Source organism: Sciurus vulgaris (genome assembly GCF_902686455.1).
Source record: "Sciurus vulgaris genome assembly, chromosome: 17".
Lineage (NCBI taxonomy): Eukaryota > Metazoa > Chordata > Mammalia > Rodentia > Sciuridae > Sciurus > Sciurus vulgaris.
The window spans coordinates 66,203,902-66,222,118 of record NC_136478.1 but is presented as its reverse complement, the minus strand read 5'-3'; the positions used below and the strand labels follow the sequence as shown (position 1 = coordinate 66,222,118).

The 18,217-nt window shown below is 50.7% G+C and overlaps 1 protein-coding gene across 2 annotated transcripts in view; it reads right to left on the bottom strand.

The window, feature by feature from the left end:
- Positions 1 to 4,312: 4,312 nt before the first annotated feature.
- Positions 4,313 to 18,217, bottom strand: part of PPP2R1A (protein phosphatase 2 scaffold subunit Aalpha) — a gene marked incomplete at its 3' end in the record, with an annotated part of 29,320 nt that continues 15,415 nt past the window's right edge. Inside the window, exons 4-15 of one of the 2 annotated variants that reach the window (XM_079119868.1) lie at positions 16,926 to 17,158; positions 15,968 to 16,115; positions 15,709 to 15,864; positions 14,135 to 14,249; positions 13,960 to 14,030; positions 13,170 to 13,304; positions 9,471 to 9,644; positions 9,103 to 9,163; positions 8,266 to 8,420; positions 7,183 to 7,325; positions 4,880 to 4,971; positions 4,313 to 4,762 (exon numbers count right to left, since the gene is read on the bottom strand). In XM_079119868.1, the coding sequence (XP_078975994.1) occupies positions 4,746 to 4,762; positions 4,880 to 4,971; positions 7,183 to 7,325; positions 8,266 to 8,420; positions 9,103 to 9,163; positions 9,471 to 9,644; positions 13,170 to 13,304; positions 13,960 to 14,030; positions 14,135 to 14,249; positions 15,709 to 15,864; positions 15,968 to 16,115; positions 16,926 to 17,158 (1,500 nt within the window). Of the gene's footprint in view, positions 4,763 to 4,859; positions 4,972 to 7,182; positions 7,326 to 8,265; positions 8,421 to 9,102; positions 9,164 to 9,470; positions 9,645 to 13,169; positions 13,305 to 13,959; positions 14,031 to 14,134; positions 14,250 to 15,708; positions 15,865 to 15,967; positions 16,116 to 16,925; positions 17,159 to 18,217 lie in introns of those variants that run through there. The other variant, XM_079119869.1, reaches the window with a different exon arrangement.

The window sequence follows — 18,217 nt, the reverse complement described above, 5'->3', positions numbered from 1 at the left end:
AGGAGACACAAATCCCTTGAAGGAAAGACAATGAAAAAAATTTTACCCACCTTAAAAATGAGTAACAACAAAGTAACAGACCTAGAAAGTCAAAATATTCATAATGAGTTTCTGCCATTTGTCTGGAGAAATGACAGTGAGACTGGAGTTCCAGTCGCTCTTCTTATCTTTCAGTTATCAGTGCAGAAGTAAGAAGGGTAGCAAAGGTGGAAAACTGAGTCACAGATCTGCCTGTTTCACCCCAGGGTCTCCAGGGTGCCCCTCTAATCCCTCCCTGAGGCAACAGGCCCACCATCTCTGAGGACTTTCAATGCCTTTGCAGCTCATAAGCTAGTCTCAGCTGTTCAATACCAGTGCATGTTATGCCCTTGTAGAACCCAAATGGACTAAGACAAGGCCCAAGAGGCAGGATAAGAATCTAGACCTGAAGGAAGAGAGGAGGGACCTGAGGAGACTGAAATCAGAACACCAAGGAGAGAGGCAAGACGGATCTACTAGCCCACAGGAGGAGCCCCTAGTATGGATACAGGATGAGCAGAATCCTGATTTAGGAGGGAATCCAGTTCTTGCCACAGGGGAGGGGTTTCTACAAAGGAGGAAGTCAATTTGCTTCAGTTGGTTCAACTCAGGAAACTCCAAGCAGAGGGATACCTGCAAACACTGAACTAGGAGTGAGCCTCGGAGATCCTAGGCCAACCCCACTCTCAAACCAGGGCTGGTTCTGTAGGCAGCAGGTTGTGCTAAGGATTAGGAGAGCCTGACCGAGAGCTGAACTGGGGCTGAACCTTAGATTTTGAGCTTACAGAGGACATCAGCATGAGGCAGCCCAGGCAGAGTCCACTGATGGGAATCCTTGTAACTTGTAACTGTCTCCTGCCTTGAGCAAAGACCAGTGACAAATGTGAAATTCTAAGCTGTTGGCCACATCTGAGGGTCACAGACATGTTGTGGCAGACCCATCAGAGAAAGGGACCAACATCTATAAACATGTTGAGATTCTAGTGTCAGCAACTGTGTTTGAGGCCTAAGTCCTTTCAAAACCCCAGGGAGCCAACCTGACCCTATCAGCAGGTGCCAAGGATCCCAGATCCTCAGGTCACCCCCTCCTAGCCCCAGGCTGGCTTTGGGAGTCTATTTTTGGTCATCCAGAAAATTTCCCTCTGTTCCCCCCTGGGAAAACAAATTTTCATGAAAATCCAGAAGGCAGAAAAAAATGCATTAGTTTTCATCCTAGGTCAACTTTTGAGGAAGGCACTTCTGATTACCAGGAATGCTTACTGCTCCTACGTAAAGACATACTGTGTTCCAAAAAGTGTCTTCTGCGTGGGCCACACTGGAGTGCAGGCTCACCTAGGACGTGGCCTTGGTCAAGGACGGGGTTCACACCCAGCACACCCAAAGCCAGCCCTTGCTCTGAAATGCTGCCCGGGTCATGCAGGGAAGACAACAGTGGCCCAGCACATCCTTTTCCACTGCAGATGACTTAATGCACATTTGCTCAGATGTTTTATTTTTAGACTACATGTATTTTTTTTTTTTTTTAATGCCATTTGAAAAAAATACTCTCTACAGAAACATTGGGACGTTTGAAACAAGAAAATTCAAGGAAGACCTCACATCAGGACCTGGCTCAAGCTGCCCTCCCCTTGCACCTTCAGTGTCAAATGTTACAGAGCTGTGGGGTCACTGGAGCGACAGGCTTCTGAGGGCTTCCCTCCCACTAGACCTCCAGGAAAGGTAAGGAACGAGCACCTCCAGTGTTAGTAATGGGAACGGGAAGTGGGGGTGGCTAGATCCTGAGGAGGAGTGGGAAGAAAGCCGTGCATCTGAGACATCTCCAGGATAAGACTGCCCTGCCCCACAGAGGCCGAGAGCTGTACTCAGTTCCCGACACTCAAGCACAGCCTGAGATTCCACCCTGAGCACATTCTAGAGGAGCAGGAAAGAGAAACCTTCCCTGAGCGGGGAAGCAGGGTAGCCATAGGAACACTGCTATGGGCTGTGGGCCTTCCCTGACCCAAAGGGACGTGTTCTCACATTGCTACCTCCCCTTTCTGCCTCAGACCTACTGTGCAGGCAGGCAGTCTGAGAGCTATGGTGCTTGGTGTGTCAATAGTAACCCCGGCTATCTCAACACTGGACCAAAGGAAGAGCAAGCCGCGGGCAAGCCTAAAAGCCAGGAAGAGAAGGAGGACATGATACCTGCAGACATGGGCAGGAATCTCCCTATTTTCAAGCAGCACACATCCCTCTCCAGCCACAGGACAGAAGTGGCTTCCAAGCTCAGGACAGGAAACTGACCCCCCATGTGAGCAAGTGTTTTGCACACCCTCCCTTCCCAAGGCAGCCTGCTCTAAAGAAACCCTGGAGATAGGAGCACTCTCCTGGGAACGGTGGACATTTTCTACAGTTTAGAGGCTTACTCACGGTCCAGTGGAGGTAGAACTGGGTGGGAGTGTATGTTTGAAGACTTTTTTGATGTGCTCCCTGAAGGAACAAAAGGGCAAGGCCTAGAAACAAGGCAGGTGCTGCTCACGGGCCAGCCGCACGACGTTGCTATCTAGAAGCAGGCCACCCTGACAGTGCCCCTCTCAGGTGGGTACCACAGGAAGGGAGAGACCCTCCCTAAGAGACCAGGAACTGCCTGCTCCCCAGCGTGACAGCTGCAGTGCAATGCCAAGGAGTCCTCCACAAATGACAGGCATGCTGTGGGACAACCACACGCTGCCTCAGGAGAAAGGAGGCAAAAGAGGAGCTGGGGTGGAAAGTGAGTGACATAAGTACCCCCCACAGCCAAACAGGCGGACCCAGCCCAGGCAGCAAGGCTCAGAAGGAGCTCCGCGCAGCAGGGACATCTCTGCGGAGGTGCACACGGGCTCCACCAGGAGCACAAAGGTGATGGCGAGGGAAGTTTCCAGGCCTGCTGTCACCCTTGGACAGACACACCTGGAGTCTTCCTTTCATCCATTCTGATGAAACGCAGGACCGCTCCTTGGGGTGAGCAGGCATCACCTTGTGAACCCCACTGGCTTTGGGAAGCTGCAGCAATTCCTGTGCCCAAGAGACAGTGCCATGTCTGAGGCTCTGCCCGAACCTCTGCTCATTAGCTAAAGGCACTGGATAACTCCACGACTTCACCTTTGACCCAGGTGGTCTGGGTCAGACTAGTAAAACAGTAGAGAGGTTTCTGGCAAAAAAATCAAAGAAGTAGAATCATCCAAAAAGAAGACAACGCTTATGTGTGGGTGCTCTGAAGTGGTCACTAGAGAGAAGCTGTGCAGCTGCTGATTCAGACCTGCAGGGAGGAGAGGATGACAGAGGAGCCCATCCTGGCCCTATCGTGACCAGTTCCAGGACTAAGGGCCTTGTTCTGTGAAACCCTTCCGCACATACACACCGTCCCTGGTACCAGGCTCCTTCTCGACCCTTCCTTGTGACCAATACCAGCTGGCTGTTCAGTGTCAGGAGCCCAGGCTTCTGTCTTGCTCTTCTGCCTTGCAGGGCCTACATTCCCTAGGTAATCTTCTGGCCTAAGATAGCTGTCTCCATTCCAGCCATCTCATCTACAGTCCAGAGTTACGGAAGCAGGGAAGGAGGGGGTCATGCCTCTCCCTCCCCACCCTACCCCCAAGGATCATTTCATAGAAGCCATATATATACCATCTCTGTCCACACCTTTCTGGCCAGAGTTTAGTCACAACTCCACACAAAACTTCAACAGACACTGGGAAATGTCTTGGCTTCAAGCAGCCATGTGCCCAAGAGTTTCCATGTTAAGAGGGGCAGAACAGAAATTGAGAACAAATGCTTGCTACACAAGTCCTCTTACTGCTTACGGCTATAGCTTTGACCATTCTGAGATTCGGAGAGAGGGTGCAGGCCCAAGACTTCCTAGCACGAAGGGCCTGGCGTACGGGTGTGCAGCATCTAGAGCGAGCCTGACTGCACATGAGGTGCCACTCGGGGCTTCCCACTCCACAGGACTAACCCATTGGTATTCACGACTGGCCTTACAACCTAGGCACAACTGTAACCCCATTTTACAAAGCACAAAACCAAGGACTATGCTTTTAAGCACCAAATACGCCATCAGTGCCTACACGAGTCAATCACAGCACAGGACTCCATAGGCAGACTTCACAGGGGACCACTGCCCTACAGGCCAACACACCGCTGGTGGGCCTCAGAGAGCCCTTCTCACTCTGGGGACACCAGCTGTAATGGCTCCAGGACTAGGTCTCCCCAGAGAGAAGGGCAGTGTCTGTGGCCCTGAGGTGGCACCCCTCCTCCATGCTGACAACTCAGACCAGAGGACTATTTCTAGACCTTTATTTCTCTGTGAAAAGGAGGAAAAAGGAATAAAATAAAAATGGCAGAGTTGACACAATAAAATCCACTGGAGGATGGAGAAAGGGAAGTGGACAAGCAGACAGGAAGGGGCCCCACTACAGCAGCAGGAGCCAGTGACCTGGGACGCTTACATCTCTCCCCAGTGTGAGCAGGGGTGGCCCCTTCCTCCCAGGGTTGCTGCCCTGTCCTACCTTGTGCTCCCCTAGCCCCTGGGAGGAGGACAGTGAGAAGTCATCCCAGGATGGGGAGAGGAGAAACCGTGCTGGGTGAAGGGGCCTGGGGTCAGACCATGCACAGGGAGTGACAGTCAGTGGCCCCTCACTGTCTCCCCAAGGAGGTACTCAGGAGAGATGAAGGGTGGACACCAGAGGCCGGTGTTGGCTCTTCTTCCAGCATCAGGCGAGAGAGAGAACTGGGAAAACAGGAATATGCAAGACTCAGAACCACAGCCGTCCCTCTGCCCACTACTGCCACATCTCCCTCTTCCCAGGCCACTATGAACTGGGGCTCTATGCTTTCAAGGCCTTACCAGTCAGAGCCTCCTGGGCAAAGTACTTGACATCCACATCCTGGTCCTGGGTCAGCTTCTCCAGGATGGGCTTGACTTCACTCTGCAGGGTGCTGGGAGAAGGGAGAGGACAGGGTAAGCCAGGCTTGGCTGGAGGCCACAGATGGGCAGAGTTCCTGACTATGGAGGCAATTACTTTGAAGGCTGGAAGGTGACAAACAAGGACAGACATCTCAGAGGCCCAGAAAAGGAACATCAGAGCTGTCAGGGAAAGCAGAGCAAAGAAGCAGAGAACCCTGAGTCTCAACTGGGCAGCTGGGTGCCTTTCACTGATCAGACACCTATCTAGCGAACTGCATATCATGTGTGCATGCAGTGGCACATCACTCCTGATTCTTGCACACGTGCAGCTTGAACCAGGAGAAAGACACAGTCCAAACTGGGAATAAGTAAAAGTCGTGTGGCCAGAGGCTCAGCTGGGGAGTTCTTGTTCCTGCAGGAGCTCAGCAGAGAAATCCACCTCTTGATTGGGCCCAAGTACATCTGCCTTCACTGGAAAATCAGTAATTCTGGGAATGAAGGAAGATCTCTGAGACAAACTAAACGTGAGAGTCTCTGGAGCAACACAGAGAAACAAGGTTTGCAGACCCCATTTGTCTTCTCCTGGTAGACAAGAGAACTCCCCCTTTCTCCCATGTAACCACCGATTTGTTTTATTTCTGAATTGATAAAAATGGTAAGCTTCCTGGGTCTGGCTTCTCCCGCAACAGGATATTTGAGTCACACGTGTCATTGCAAGGGTCTGCTTTCTCATTGCTGAGTTTTCCATCCTACAAATAAGCCCCAAAGAATCCACTCTAGGGTGGACGGGCACTTGGGTTGCTTCCATCTTGCAGCTACTATGTGCAAAGCTGCCGCCAGCATCCTTCTGTCTTCTTTGGGACGTAGACCAGGGTGCGAGGGCTGGCATGCAGCATTCAGGGATTACGAGGCTCACCACAGCCCACCAGCATTCGGAGCGTGTCATGGCCCCTCCACAGCCTCTGGCAGTCGGGAGCCTTCTGCTGTTCCACACCCGGTCACAGAGCACTGTTATGCAGCTGGTCTGGCAGTGCCATGACACCTGGCCCAGCTGTGGCCACGCCTTCCTGATGATGAACGATGCTGACGCCTGTCATGCCCTTCCTGGCCATGTGAAGACCCTCCTTTTGAGCTATCAGTTCAAGTCTTTGCCTCTGTCTTTCTTGGGCTTCCCTTGCCTTAGTATTTGTAGACAAGTTTTCTGGGTGAATCCTTTATCAGAAATACCTCCTCTGAGTCTGAGGTTTTCCATTCCACTTCAAAATATTACCTTTTCATAAACTATTCTTCATTTTACTAAAGGCCATCCTATTGACCTCTTCCTATGCCAAGTCGTAAAGATATACATTCTCCTACATTTTCTTCCAGGAGACTTATTTATCTTTCTGGCTCTGCTCTGTCATTTCAAATTAATATGCTTATACACTGAGGCATCCAAGTGATGTGGACATCCAAGTGAGCCAGCCACTTTTGAAACTATGGGCATTCCCTGCTGGGTGCAATGGGGCCTGCTGCAGCACAAGCTCAGTTTGCTCTGCCGCCTCCACCCGATGCCACTGTGCTATAAATGTTCTTGCGTCGACAGCTCTTTTGAGCACAGTGACATTGTATGTCTTGGTATCTGGTACAATACCTTGTCCAACTTCATACTCAGGAATGCTATGGCTGATTCAGATCTCTGCACTTCTGTGTTATTTCCAGCAAGTACCATCCTGTCAATTTTCCACTAAAAATATCTGCTGACATTTAATGGGCTGATAACAAATCTAAAGATGAATTTGGGGAACTGTCCCATATGTGGATATCGTATAGATCTCCCTGAATTTCTCCGAACAATGTTTTATAGATTTCACCAGGAGTTTTACATCTTTCATTAAATTCATTCCTGGCTATTTGATGTTTGTTATTATTTATACAAGCACATGTACAAACATATAGATGTACATAAATACACACAGAGATTTATATATGTATGTGTATACATACGATATGTAAATACTCAGTAATTTCATTTTCTAATAAAATACTTGCTAACTTCATTTTCAATGCTCAGTTGCTGGCACACAGTGCCACCCCCTCCTCTCTCCTCCATTCTGTGAGGCAGGTCATAAGAATGCTGAGGGGAAGGGAGAGGACAGGGCCTCAGACCAAGCCAAGAAAAGGCCTGATTTCAGCCCTGGGCTCCATCTTCAAGGTCAAAGAATAAGATGCCCTGCTAGTGTGAGGGAGCATACAGGCCTCACCTGTTGTCCAGAATGGGCCCTATCTTCTGTAGGGACTTGGCCACGTTGAAACGGACATTGGCGACTGGGTCCCCAGCCATGCGCAAGACTGTGGGTAACATATGCTTGGTGGTGATGTCCTGCCCACATACTTCAGACAGCACCTGGGGGCCAGTGAGTGACAGAGGGATTATTATGTGAAGTTCAGGCTAAATTCCGTGTTCCCTGTCCCCTGACCAGGCCACTGGGGTGATCATCAGGTGCTAAGGGGATGCTAGGCAGCATCAGGGTCCAGCAGACTTGCCCTGAGTTGTTTATCCTCTGGATGCTCCAGGTCCCCCAACACCATGGTCCCCTGACACTGTGGCATACTCCTGGTCTCTGTCCTCTGGGACAGAGATGGGCCTTGATTTCTAATCCCTGAAAACCCTTCTTCATTCAGTGGTTTTTTTAAACTGTGGCATGGGAAGAAATTATCAGAATACTGAATTACATTTGTTTCCGAATCCCATTCTTGAATTTCTAGACATGTGTACGATGAGTATGTAAATACAGAAGTACATGAGATAATCAAAATGAGAAAATACAAACAGATATGAGCACTTCCCATATGTGTCCTGACTGTTCTAAGCCCTTTACACATTTAACTCAACACGACCTGATGAGTTAGGGACTGTGGTTACCAGTAGCAAACCCTTCTAGTGAGAAAACCAAAGCATTAAGTGGTTAGGTAATTTTCTCAAGCTGCAGAGCTTGCTGAGTGGCAGAGCTAGAATTTAAACCTAGGTCTGAGTCTAGAGCCTGCATGCTTAGCCACCGTGTCATAAATAAATAAGCTCACATACTCGCAGGAAAGAGGGTGCTCACGACACTTTGGAGAGTGCTATTCATGTTTAACAGGTCTCTCCAACCATCTCCCCCTACGCAAGTCCTGGCCATGAGAGGCCCAATGGCCCCAAGCCTGGGAGCCTCAAGCCTGCAGTCCCAGGTACCCTGGGTCTCTGCCACTTCTTCCATTTCCACACCAGCTGTTTGGTTGGGGGCCCTCTTCTGCCCTCCTCTCCCAGACACACTGTTCCCCAGATGTGCAGGTAGGGTGCTCACATTGATGCAGAAGAGTGTAGTCATGCGGTGCAGGTAGTTGGGGTCTCCAGACATGGCCAACACCTTGGGGATGATAGTGGCATGGGCCCACTCCTTCCCAAACTTCTCTACTAGCTTCTTCAGGTTGCTGGTGGCTGCTTCACGGATAGCATAGACTACAGCAGGGAAGAGTAAGAGGGAGGTGGTCAGGGGTGAAGGGCTCAAGGTGTGTAACATCCTACACACTACTGCTTACAAAGCAATGTCTGTTGCCAGGCCAAATGCAAGTCAATAAACTCAGCCAGAAAGAAAAAAGGGCTCACTATGTTCTACCTAGTGTCTTCTTTTCATACAACATCTCCTCATCACTCCAAGAGGAACTGGCCTCAATATACAGAAGGGCAAACTGAGATTCCAAGAAGTCATTTGCCCAAATCATTAAACACTTAACACATCAAACAAGTACCTGGCAGAGATAAACACTAACTTTTATTTTTTACCACTATTAATAAAAACAATAAGCAATTCTTACAATGGCCCTGAGAGACTGAGATGAGAAGTCTCATGTTTCACAGAATGAGTGCAGGGCTGAGAGATGAAAATGACTCGATTAAGCTTCCAGCCAGGAGAGTGGGATTCAAATCCAAGTCTGTCTGCTGGGTGCTCCTCCAACTTCACTATTTCAAGCAGTCCCTGTGTGACCTGCCACATCCCCTTCCCAGCCTGCACTTCTCTAGGGCTCTAAATAGCAAGGGAACGGGTCCGTTGAGCACGTGGAATCGGGGCAGTGGCCCCAGCCCATCGTCCAACCCTCCTGGAGCTTTTGTCTCCTCCCGCCATCTTGCTGGAGGGACTCACCATGATCCACAAGCCAGGCCATGCACAAGGAGTTGAGTTTCTCATCAAAGAATTCCACCCCCTGCAAGAGCAAAGGAGATAAAGGTTTAAGGGAGAAGAGGCAGAGAAAGAGGCCAGAGACCCCAGGGAAATGAGGTCCATCCCAGACACTGGACACTTCTCAGCCTCCTGAGGTGCCCCTTTCCCTCCGCCTGCTTACTGCATTCTACACACGTTCTAAGGACCTGTTTCCCAGGTCTGTTCCTCTGACTCCCCTACAGCAGGCTTCCATGCCATTACCCACCACTGCCCTGCACACTCCAATTACCAGACCCTGGCAGTCTGCCACCCCAGGGCAGTGCTGCCAGGCCCCGGGTCTCCTCACTCACCAGCTGTCCAGCCAGCAGGGGCATATATTCAATAATGGCCAGTCGCACTCGCCACTTGGCGTCCTCAGCCAGCTCCACAATGGCAGGGAGCAAGGACTGAGAGAGCTGCCGGATGCCGATCACCTCATTCACACAGTCCAGGTTGGAAATGATGTTCAGCCGCACCTCTGGGCACTGCGGAGAGGATAGGAGGTTCTCAGAAAATGCTCTGTGTGCTCAACCCAAGACCAGTAAAAAGAGCACAAAAGCCCCAACTCTGTGTGACCAACACCTCACAAGGGCCTTCCCAGCTCCTGGCCCTATAGTAAAGGCACACACAGGGCAAGCAGTGTGTATTACCAGGTGATGCAGTCTTTTATACCTTATCACCTCAAGACATATTTAGCCATTTTGAAAGAACTAGCAGGAATCACAGGGGAAAATACAATGTTGCAGCAAAAGCAAGAGTAATGTAGACATGATTTTAAACCTCCTCTGCCTCCTGCTAGTTGGGGCTTCTGGGAAGGGCTCCTTTCTGGTTATCAATCTGTGACATGAAAAGTGCATCCAGGCCTCAAAGAGCTGCTGTGGCTACTGAGAGCAAAGAAAGGGCCAAGCGGCTAAGACACAAAGGATTAACAGGCAGGAGCTCATTCTCGTCACTGCTGTTGCTTTTATTCTCTGCCCATCTGAGTCCCAGAGAGCATGTTTCATTCCTCCTACATCTCCAGTACCCAGCAGTCTCTGGCCCATAGGTCTCAATACGTGTCTGCTGAAAGAAAGAAGGAATTTTTGTGTGTATACTCTACTGTACTGGGAATTGAACCCAGTGCTTAAAAAAGATTTCCGGCCCTTTTTAAATTTTTATTGTAAGACAGGGTTTCACTGAGTTGCTGAGGCTGGCCTTGAATTTGCAATCCTTCTATCTCAGCCTCTAAAGTAGCTGTAATTATAGGCATGTGCCACCATGTCTAGCTAAGAAATATTTCTTGAACTACTTGTGATTACCAGTATTGTGAGATCTTTTGATTTATCACATGTATATATACATATTGCATCAATGTCCATAAAGCATACAAACAAATTTATAAGAAAAGACATATAAACAAAGTTAGTTCTCTTTGTTTTGGATATCAGAGATTCTACATAGGGGCACTTTTTATTTTGAGACAGGATCTTGCTAAGTTGCTGAGGCTGGTCTCAAACTTGTGATCCTCCTGCCTCAGTGTCCCAAGCAATGGAAGTGCAGGAATGTGTCACTCCACTGGGCCAAAATTAGTTCTTGTTACTCAAAAACAGCAGCCTCCCAGATCCTTGTCCTACATTACATATTCCCAAATAGCAGACACTGAGTTACTTTTCTCTATATTCCCTTAGAAGTGTGGAAAAAAGAAGCAAGCACAGAAACAAGCCAGTGGACAACTAAGCAAGTGTGCAGTAAAGTCAGCAGATTCAGGCTGTCCAAACGTGGTGCATTCCAGAAAAAGGTCTTGCCCCTCACCAGCTCCTGGGAAGGAACCTCTAAGCCCCTGGGATGTCCTGATAGGCAAGAGTGTCCTGGTTCACCTTGTACCTCGTGTCACTCCAGATAATCTGTGCTAACAGTGTGATACATGGTTGAGATCTTGGAACATTTGGTATCAAGCATGCCCTCTGGAGGGGCTGGAGACTAAGTAAAAATTATCAGTCACACAGATGCTCCTGGCCTGTGCAACCAACTGCCAATGAAATCCTGGCCATTAAGGCTCAGGCTGAGCCTCCTGGTTGGCAATACTCCATGGGTGCTGCCACATATCGTAGCCGGGTGAAGTAAACACTGTCCCCACAACTGTGCTGGGAGAAGTAAGAGAAACCCAGCTGGTCTCTCCCATCACCTGTGAATCAGCAGACTCGATCTGGATCCCTGCACTGCACGAAACAGGAAATGTGGACACAACAGCTCATCTGAACTCTGCGGGCTGTTGCAGCAACTCACTGAACCTGAGGGTGGACTCAAGGACCCAGACGCAGCGAGCAATGAACAAAAGGACTGGCGATCAATGGGAGGACAAGGTGGCCTTATCCGGGACCCCAAAGTAGAATCCCCCAAGAGGTTCCCCAACAACTCCTTTGTAAAAAGCATATAAATCCCTCTTATCCAAAAACATGATTCTCCACTGGAAATGGAAGACAGCCAGTATTCTGCTACCTAGTCTGAAGGCTAAAGAAGTCTTAGAACCAACATTCCTCCCGCCCGCCCTGACAAGGAGCAAACTCAATTTTCTACGACCCAGATGCTCAGGGGGAGGGCAGGAAGAGTTCCAGGGCTCATCAGGTTGTTGATCTCACTTTCCTCTTTGAGTGCTTCAACAGTCCACTCCTTGAACTTCTGTGAAACGCTGCTCATGTGTTCAGAAACTGACATAAATGAGTCTGTTGAAAGCTTACCTAGCTTTCCTTCAAAGGCATTTGTATTCCACAGTTTACAAAAGCTTGGCCTGTCATGACATCAGGAGAGTCATTCAGTGGTTTCCTCTTACCAAAGCAAAACTTGAAAAGATTTCCACCAGCAGTTTTAAATCTAACATAACCCTTCTGCTTTGTTCTACCTTGGCTCCCATAAACAGCTCTTTGGGACCTGAGCCTGACAGAGTTAAACTGAAGACTGACTCTCCTCAGGAAAAAATCCACAATCATATGCTATGATCTTCTGACCTGCCCTTCCTTCCTGCTCTAGAAAAAGACTTCTGGAGTAGGAACACCTATCTTCACCCCAGTCTAGGAAAAGGTTCATGTGTACACATCAGAATCTACAACTACACGTCATCAAAGAGCTCCATTAGAGGTAGACATGACCCAAATAAAATGGCACCACTGGTCCAGCTGGCTCCTCCTGACCCCTACAGCCAGTCCCTGTGGCCTCCCTGCACCCTAAGGTCACCTTCCTTCCTTTGCACTGGCCTCAGGGTTCTATTCTAACACCAGATGAGTCTCGGCTCTGCCACTTGCCCACAGACACAAATCCAAACTCCTTTCCCAGTGGTCACACTGGTGATCTCTCTAGTTATCACCTTCTCTTGCTTTCTGTGGTCCAGCTTACTTGGACAGTCACGAGTAACCACCTGAGTATCTCTGACTAATGGGGCACGTGGGGTGTGAGCAGACGTGATGTGTGTTGTCCTTAGGAGGACCAGGCCTGCTGCTGTAAGGTGCCTACCCCTTCATTGGGACTAGGAGACGGTAAAAATTACAGCATTCACCTCAGCCCAGAGGGAGCTGAAGTCGGCAGGGCTAACCCACCAGTGTGGGCCCACTGAGAGAGAAACAAACCTGTCTTATTTAAGTCACTGCATCTTGGGGTCTCTATTACAGCATCTTCACCTGAACCGTAAAACACATGACCCACCCCTCTCAGCACCTATAGCACCTTGGATGCTGTAGATGCGTATTGCCCTTCTGCCTTCTCTGCTGCCAGTTTCTGAAGGTTGAAGATTAAAACGGACTTGTTCTTCCTCATTTGTATTCCCAACACCCAGGAAAAGGACCAAACACAGAGTGTGGGACACACAAATCAAAGCCTAATAAGAGAATGGGTGAACACACAGACCATTGTGCCCACAAACAATAAACTCAGCAGAGATCTGAATGCCTGCTGAAGTTCTAGGAGATCCCTGGTCAATCAGGGCAGCCAGACCGTCACCTGTGCAAACTCAAGAGTTGAAATCCCTCCTGGCACCTTACCTCATCCTTCAGCTGAGCCAAGAAGAGGGGCAAGAGGTGCTCAATGGTGTTGTCTTTGCCCAAGATGGGTGAGAGGCCCATGATGACCGAGGCCAGGGCTGACTTGACGTGCTGGTTGGCATCTGACACCAGCTCCTGGAGGGACAAGGAGGGAGGCACCGGCATCAGGCCAGCCCTGCAGGGGCAATGACCAAGCAGACGCCAACTCTGAGGGAGGCACCAGCACAGGCCAGCCCTGCAGTGGCAATGGCCAAGCAGACGCCAACTCCGAGGAAGCTCTGAGATGACCACTCCCCTGCCCTGCTCACTCATGGGACAGGCAGTTCAGGGACGGGGCAAACCAGTTTCAAACATGCCCCCATTGCTTAGAGCTGATGACCCTGCACCCAGTAACCCCACCCCAATCCCAAAGCTCTGTGGATGAGGGGACTAGGATCCCGTCTGAGGACGCTCACTGCCAGCACTTGCTGCCAAAGTCAGCCTGAGCCTCAGATTCCTGCGTGTTTTTTGGATACTGGGGACTTAACCTAGGAGCGCTCTACTACCGAGCACGTGGCCCCCCAATCCTCTTCATTTCATACTTTAAGATAGGGTCTCGCTAAGCTGCTGAGGCTGCCCTCCAACTTGAGGTCTCATGCCCTGGTCCAAGCCTCAGGTTCTGTCTGTAGTTAGAACCCCAGTTGCCTCAAGCCCAAGTGGGGCACTGGCAGGTGGGGAACCTAGTTTGTGCCTGGCAGCCCTGAGGCCAGCACACGCTTCTTCTCTGACCCTCCCACTCAGCTCCCCTCACCTTAACACAGGGCAAGATTTGCGTCATGATCACATTCTCCCGACAGTCGGCTGAGAGGCTTTCGCAGAACTCTGCGGGTGAGGAGAGGGAGGGCAGGTGAGACCCGGCGTCCTGCTCCCACTCCCGCCCCTTGGGCACCCACCCCCCTTGCTGTGTTCTGGTTGCCAGCACCAACCTTTGACCTTGTGGGAGGCTGCAGCCCTCACCTCAGCCTCACAGTCCTTCATCAGGTTCTGGAAGGCGGGGACCAGATCTGTCTTGGTGATCTCAGGCCCCACTGCTTTCTGAAGCTACAGAGAGGGAGAAAGAGGATGAGTGGCAGGGGAGAGTGAGGGTCAGCTGGGAAGCCACCCTGGGCCAATGGGTAAAATCAAAATCAAGACGCCAGAATCAGGGGCCTGAGCAAGGGGACCAGAATCTTCACTGAGCTCTAATCCTGGCACCAAATGACCCTGGATAAAACTCTGTACCTCTCTGAACCCTAGCTTCTTCAGAAGCAAAGTGAGGGTCCTGAGGGCATGGCCTTCACAGTGCTGTTTGCATTAAAGATAACAACAGACCTCCTTATCATTCAGATGATTTTGTGTTTGGTTTTATGTTACCTGATCCAGAAACATTTTAACGGATACGATTTTTATTTTTTTAAGACTGGTTACCAGAAATAGGTACTACTTTTATAATTAAAATGAAATGATACAGACTGAGGGGGGAGAAGTACACAAGTCCTACCTGTCTCCTAGCACAGACCTGCTCAGAGTTCATTCCCACAGACACAGATGGGAGCAGGACAACTCATTACCAAAAGGGGAATAAATAAGTAAAGACCTTGTCAGGCTTTCCTTTAACACATATTGTTGTCTGCTGGGAGCCAAGCACTGTTTCAACAGCCCAAAGCCCTGCCCTCCTAGAACTTTTACTCCAAGGCCCAGATAGACCCAGTGTGTGCTATTCAGGAGACAAGGCCAGGGAGGCACTGACCCACAGGCATGTGCACACCTGCTTGCATGGTCTAGTTCCCTTGCATCTTCACAGAGCCCAGGGAAACAGTACTGGAGGCTCTGACCTTTCCAGCAGACACCAGTGTAAATAAGCAACAACACAGGAGAGGGAGCCCACGATGAGAGTGGCAAGAGAAGTGTGTCTGATCCGACCCTGCCCATCTCCACTGCACTGGGCCCTAGATCCAGCCCTGAATCTTCCTGCTCACACCTGCTCTTCCCGGGACACAAGTCCTACCCTAGCTCTCCCTCACCCATGTATCTTCCACAACCAATTAAAGCACCACAACCAGCTAAAGCACACTCTCCTCAATGCTTCCTGGTCCCCACTACCTATGTGCCCCACACCTCTGACACTTCATTATCAGTTTCCCTCTATCTAGGCTGACCAGCCCCTTTGAAGAGGAATATGCTAAATTCACTACACCCCAAAAACTCCCAGTAAAGAGAGGATGATCAACAAAGAGCACTGTCCTGGGTTGCTGCCCCTGTTCTATCTGCTGGAGGTGTCAATCTGACCAATTAAACTTTTGGGAGTCTAAATTTGGCCTCAAATCTCTCACTATGGCACTTCAGTTGCCATATCAACCACCCAGGATTGGCATGTGTAATGGGATTCAACAGGGCAATCACAGAGATCTTCCTGTTCCACCACCTGAGAGAATACGCTAGCCTAATGAAAACCTCCACTCCTGCACATGCCTTCCCGGTCCTCTGTGTGTCCCCTCCCATAGGTAGGCCCATTGCCTACCTCGGTGAACTTGTCAGCCACCATGTAGCGGACACGCCAGGACTTGTCCTCAGCAGCCTGGCGCAGGGTGGGCATCACTAGGGCCTCCAGGTCCTCCTGTGGCAGAAGCTGGGCAATGTTCACACACGCCTCCACAGCCAGCAGCCGTACCGAGTCCTGGGGAAAGGATTGGAGCAGGGGTTCCACTGAGTCCCAGCATTCCCTTTAAGAAACTGGGACCATCAGAGGCAGGAATGACGGGGCCAGGGGACAAACCCACCTGCTCGTCAGAGGCCAGGTTGGAGAACATGGGGATGATCTCGCTTTTGACGTTGTCCAGTTCTAGTACCTTTGCAAACTCCCCCAGCTTGGAGGCTGCGGCCCGCCGCACCATGGGGGTATCATCTGAGCACAGGTTCCGGAAGTACCTGGGGTGGAGAGAAGGGGGTTCAGGAGGAGGAACCCTGGGGATCCCAAGGCAACAGACTGCGCAGGGCTGAGAGGGGCACCACAGATTCCACAGTCACTCAGGTGCTAACTCTGGCTGGGGGACTGTGCAAGTGAAGGCCCCTCTGAGTCTTCCCAGCCTGTTCAGTGGGGCTGACAGCAAGAGTTCCTCCCCACAGGTTGACACCAGATTTCAACGTGGTTGAGACACTGAGGTCCTGTCTGCACACAGTACATTCGCAAACAATGGCAGGAGCTCACAACTATGTAATGACCACATAAAGTGCTCAACCAAAATGCCACTGAAGGGTCTCATCTTTCAGCAGCAATTATGTCGACCAGTGGTGTGGGGACTATCGCACACCTTCAAGCGTGCGTGTGAGCCGGCATCGTGGAGTGAGGTACAGGGCAGCAGCGAGAGGAGTGATGGAGACGGTCAAAACCTGAGGGTGTAGCTGCTGAGGACTGCAGACCTGGGACAGGCCCCAGGGAACGTCTGGCATCATCCATCAAGGCTCCGAGTACCCGATTCTGCAGTAAGCACTCTACAGGGACAATTCTTTTAAAGCCCCACAGCGGCTTGGGAGGAGGAGCTCCCACTGAGGCAGAGCCTGTGGGTTTACTGCCATGGCATCCAGAGATCACTCTTGAGGACAGGCCTCCGACGGGAGGAGCTGGGAGAGCTTGGGGACATCAGGGCCCTGGGTAGACCCAGAGGGGCTGAGGCTCCAGAGAAGGGGACCAAGCTGACAGGGAGGCTGGCTGCCAAGGGAGAAAGAGGAGGGACTCACTGCCGCAATTCTGCCTTGACAGCACTGGACACTCGGGGGTAGCAGACGGAGAAGAGGCCACAAGCCGAGGTGCGGGAGGTGAACCAGTCGCCACCCGCCAGCCGCTTCACCAGCGGCACGAAGTGGGCCTCCAGGTCTGAGGGTGAGTGCTCATGTGAGATGGCCCGCAAGGATTCCACCGCCTTGTCCCGCACCACCGTCTCCTCCACTGTGGCCAGCGACTCTAGGGGTGGCTGTGGCAAGAACATGAGGTCACTGGGGGACAGCCCCCTTCCTGCCATCTCAGCTCTGAAGCCCCACCTTGTGCTCCCGGGAGGACTCATCTCTGATCACCCCATCCCATTCTTCATCTGGTGAGCCTTCCATAAAGGCTCTTACTGAAGGGTCCTTGAAAGATCTTCACTGGGATCCACCAATCTTAAAATTACACTAGGCACTTTTGTAGGAAGGGGCACCACCTGTCCCTTCCTCTCCAGGTGCAACGATCTTCACTGACATTGAGCAGAATGCCTATTTACTGTGTTTGAAGCAGGGTCACTGTGTCACTAAATCCTGTGAATGGGTCCTGATACTGGCCTTATTTCAAAGAGCAGGAATCTGAGGTACAGAGAGCCTAAGTTACTTGTCCAAATTGGCAACCGCTACAACCTAGGACCTAAAACCAGGCCCCCTGGACTCTATCTTCTCCTAAACTGCAGTTCCTGTTAGTATCTGACCCTCTTTGTGTCCCTGGCCATCATCCAGGATAATGACACACAGGCAGGCAGCAGGGCAGGGTCTGGCAGAGAGTCAAATGGGCACCCTGGAATCCCAGCTGTACCCTTACTAGCTGTGTGACTTTGCTGGGATGCTCACCTTCCCAGTGCTCCAGGTGGTCCCTCTATTCAGACTCTCTCTACCCCTAAGGGGAGACATGACAGTGACAAGGACAATTGTAGGGAGCATTACTTAGTACTATGTGCCAAGTGCTGTGCCACGGACTTCTAAAGTCAGTTATAAAATAGGGGTTGATGATTCCCATTTCATATAAGAGGACACAGAGAAGTCAAGTAACTTTCTTACAAGTCACACAACAAGTGGTAGATCCCAGTCCAACTCCAAACCCAAAGCCGTGCCTGCTGGGCCTGGCACTAATCAGAGAGGTGTCCGGGGAACAGTGTGGATGATAAGTGCAACTTCAGTAAAACCATATTCAATACCACTACTGACCTGATGGACTAAGGTAATGTCAAGCCCTGTCTGTTCTGAGGTGGTTCCCAGCCTCTACTCTATCTTCCCCTTTCTGGCCCCGG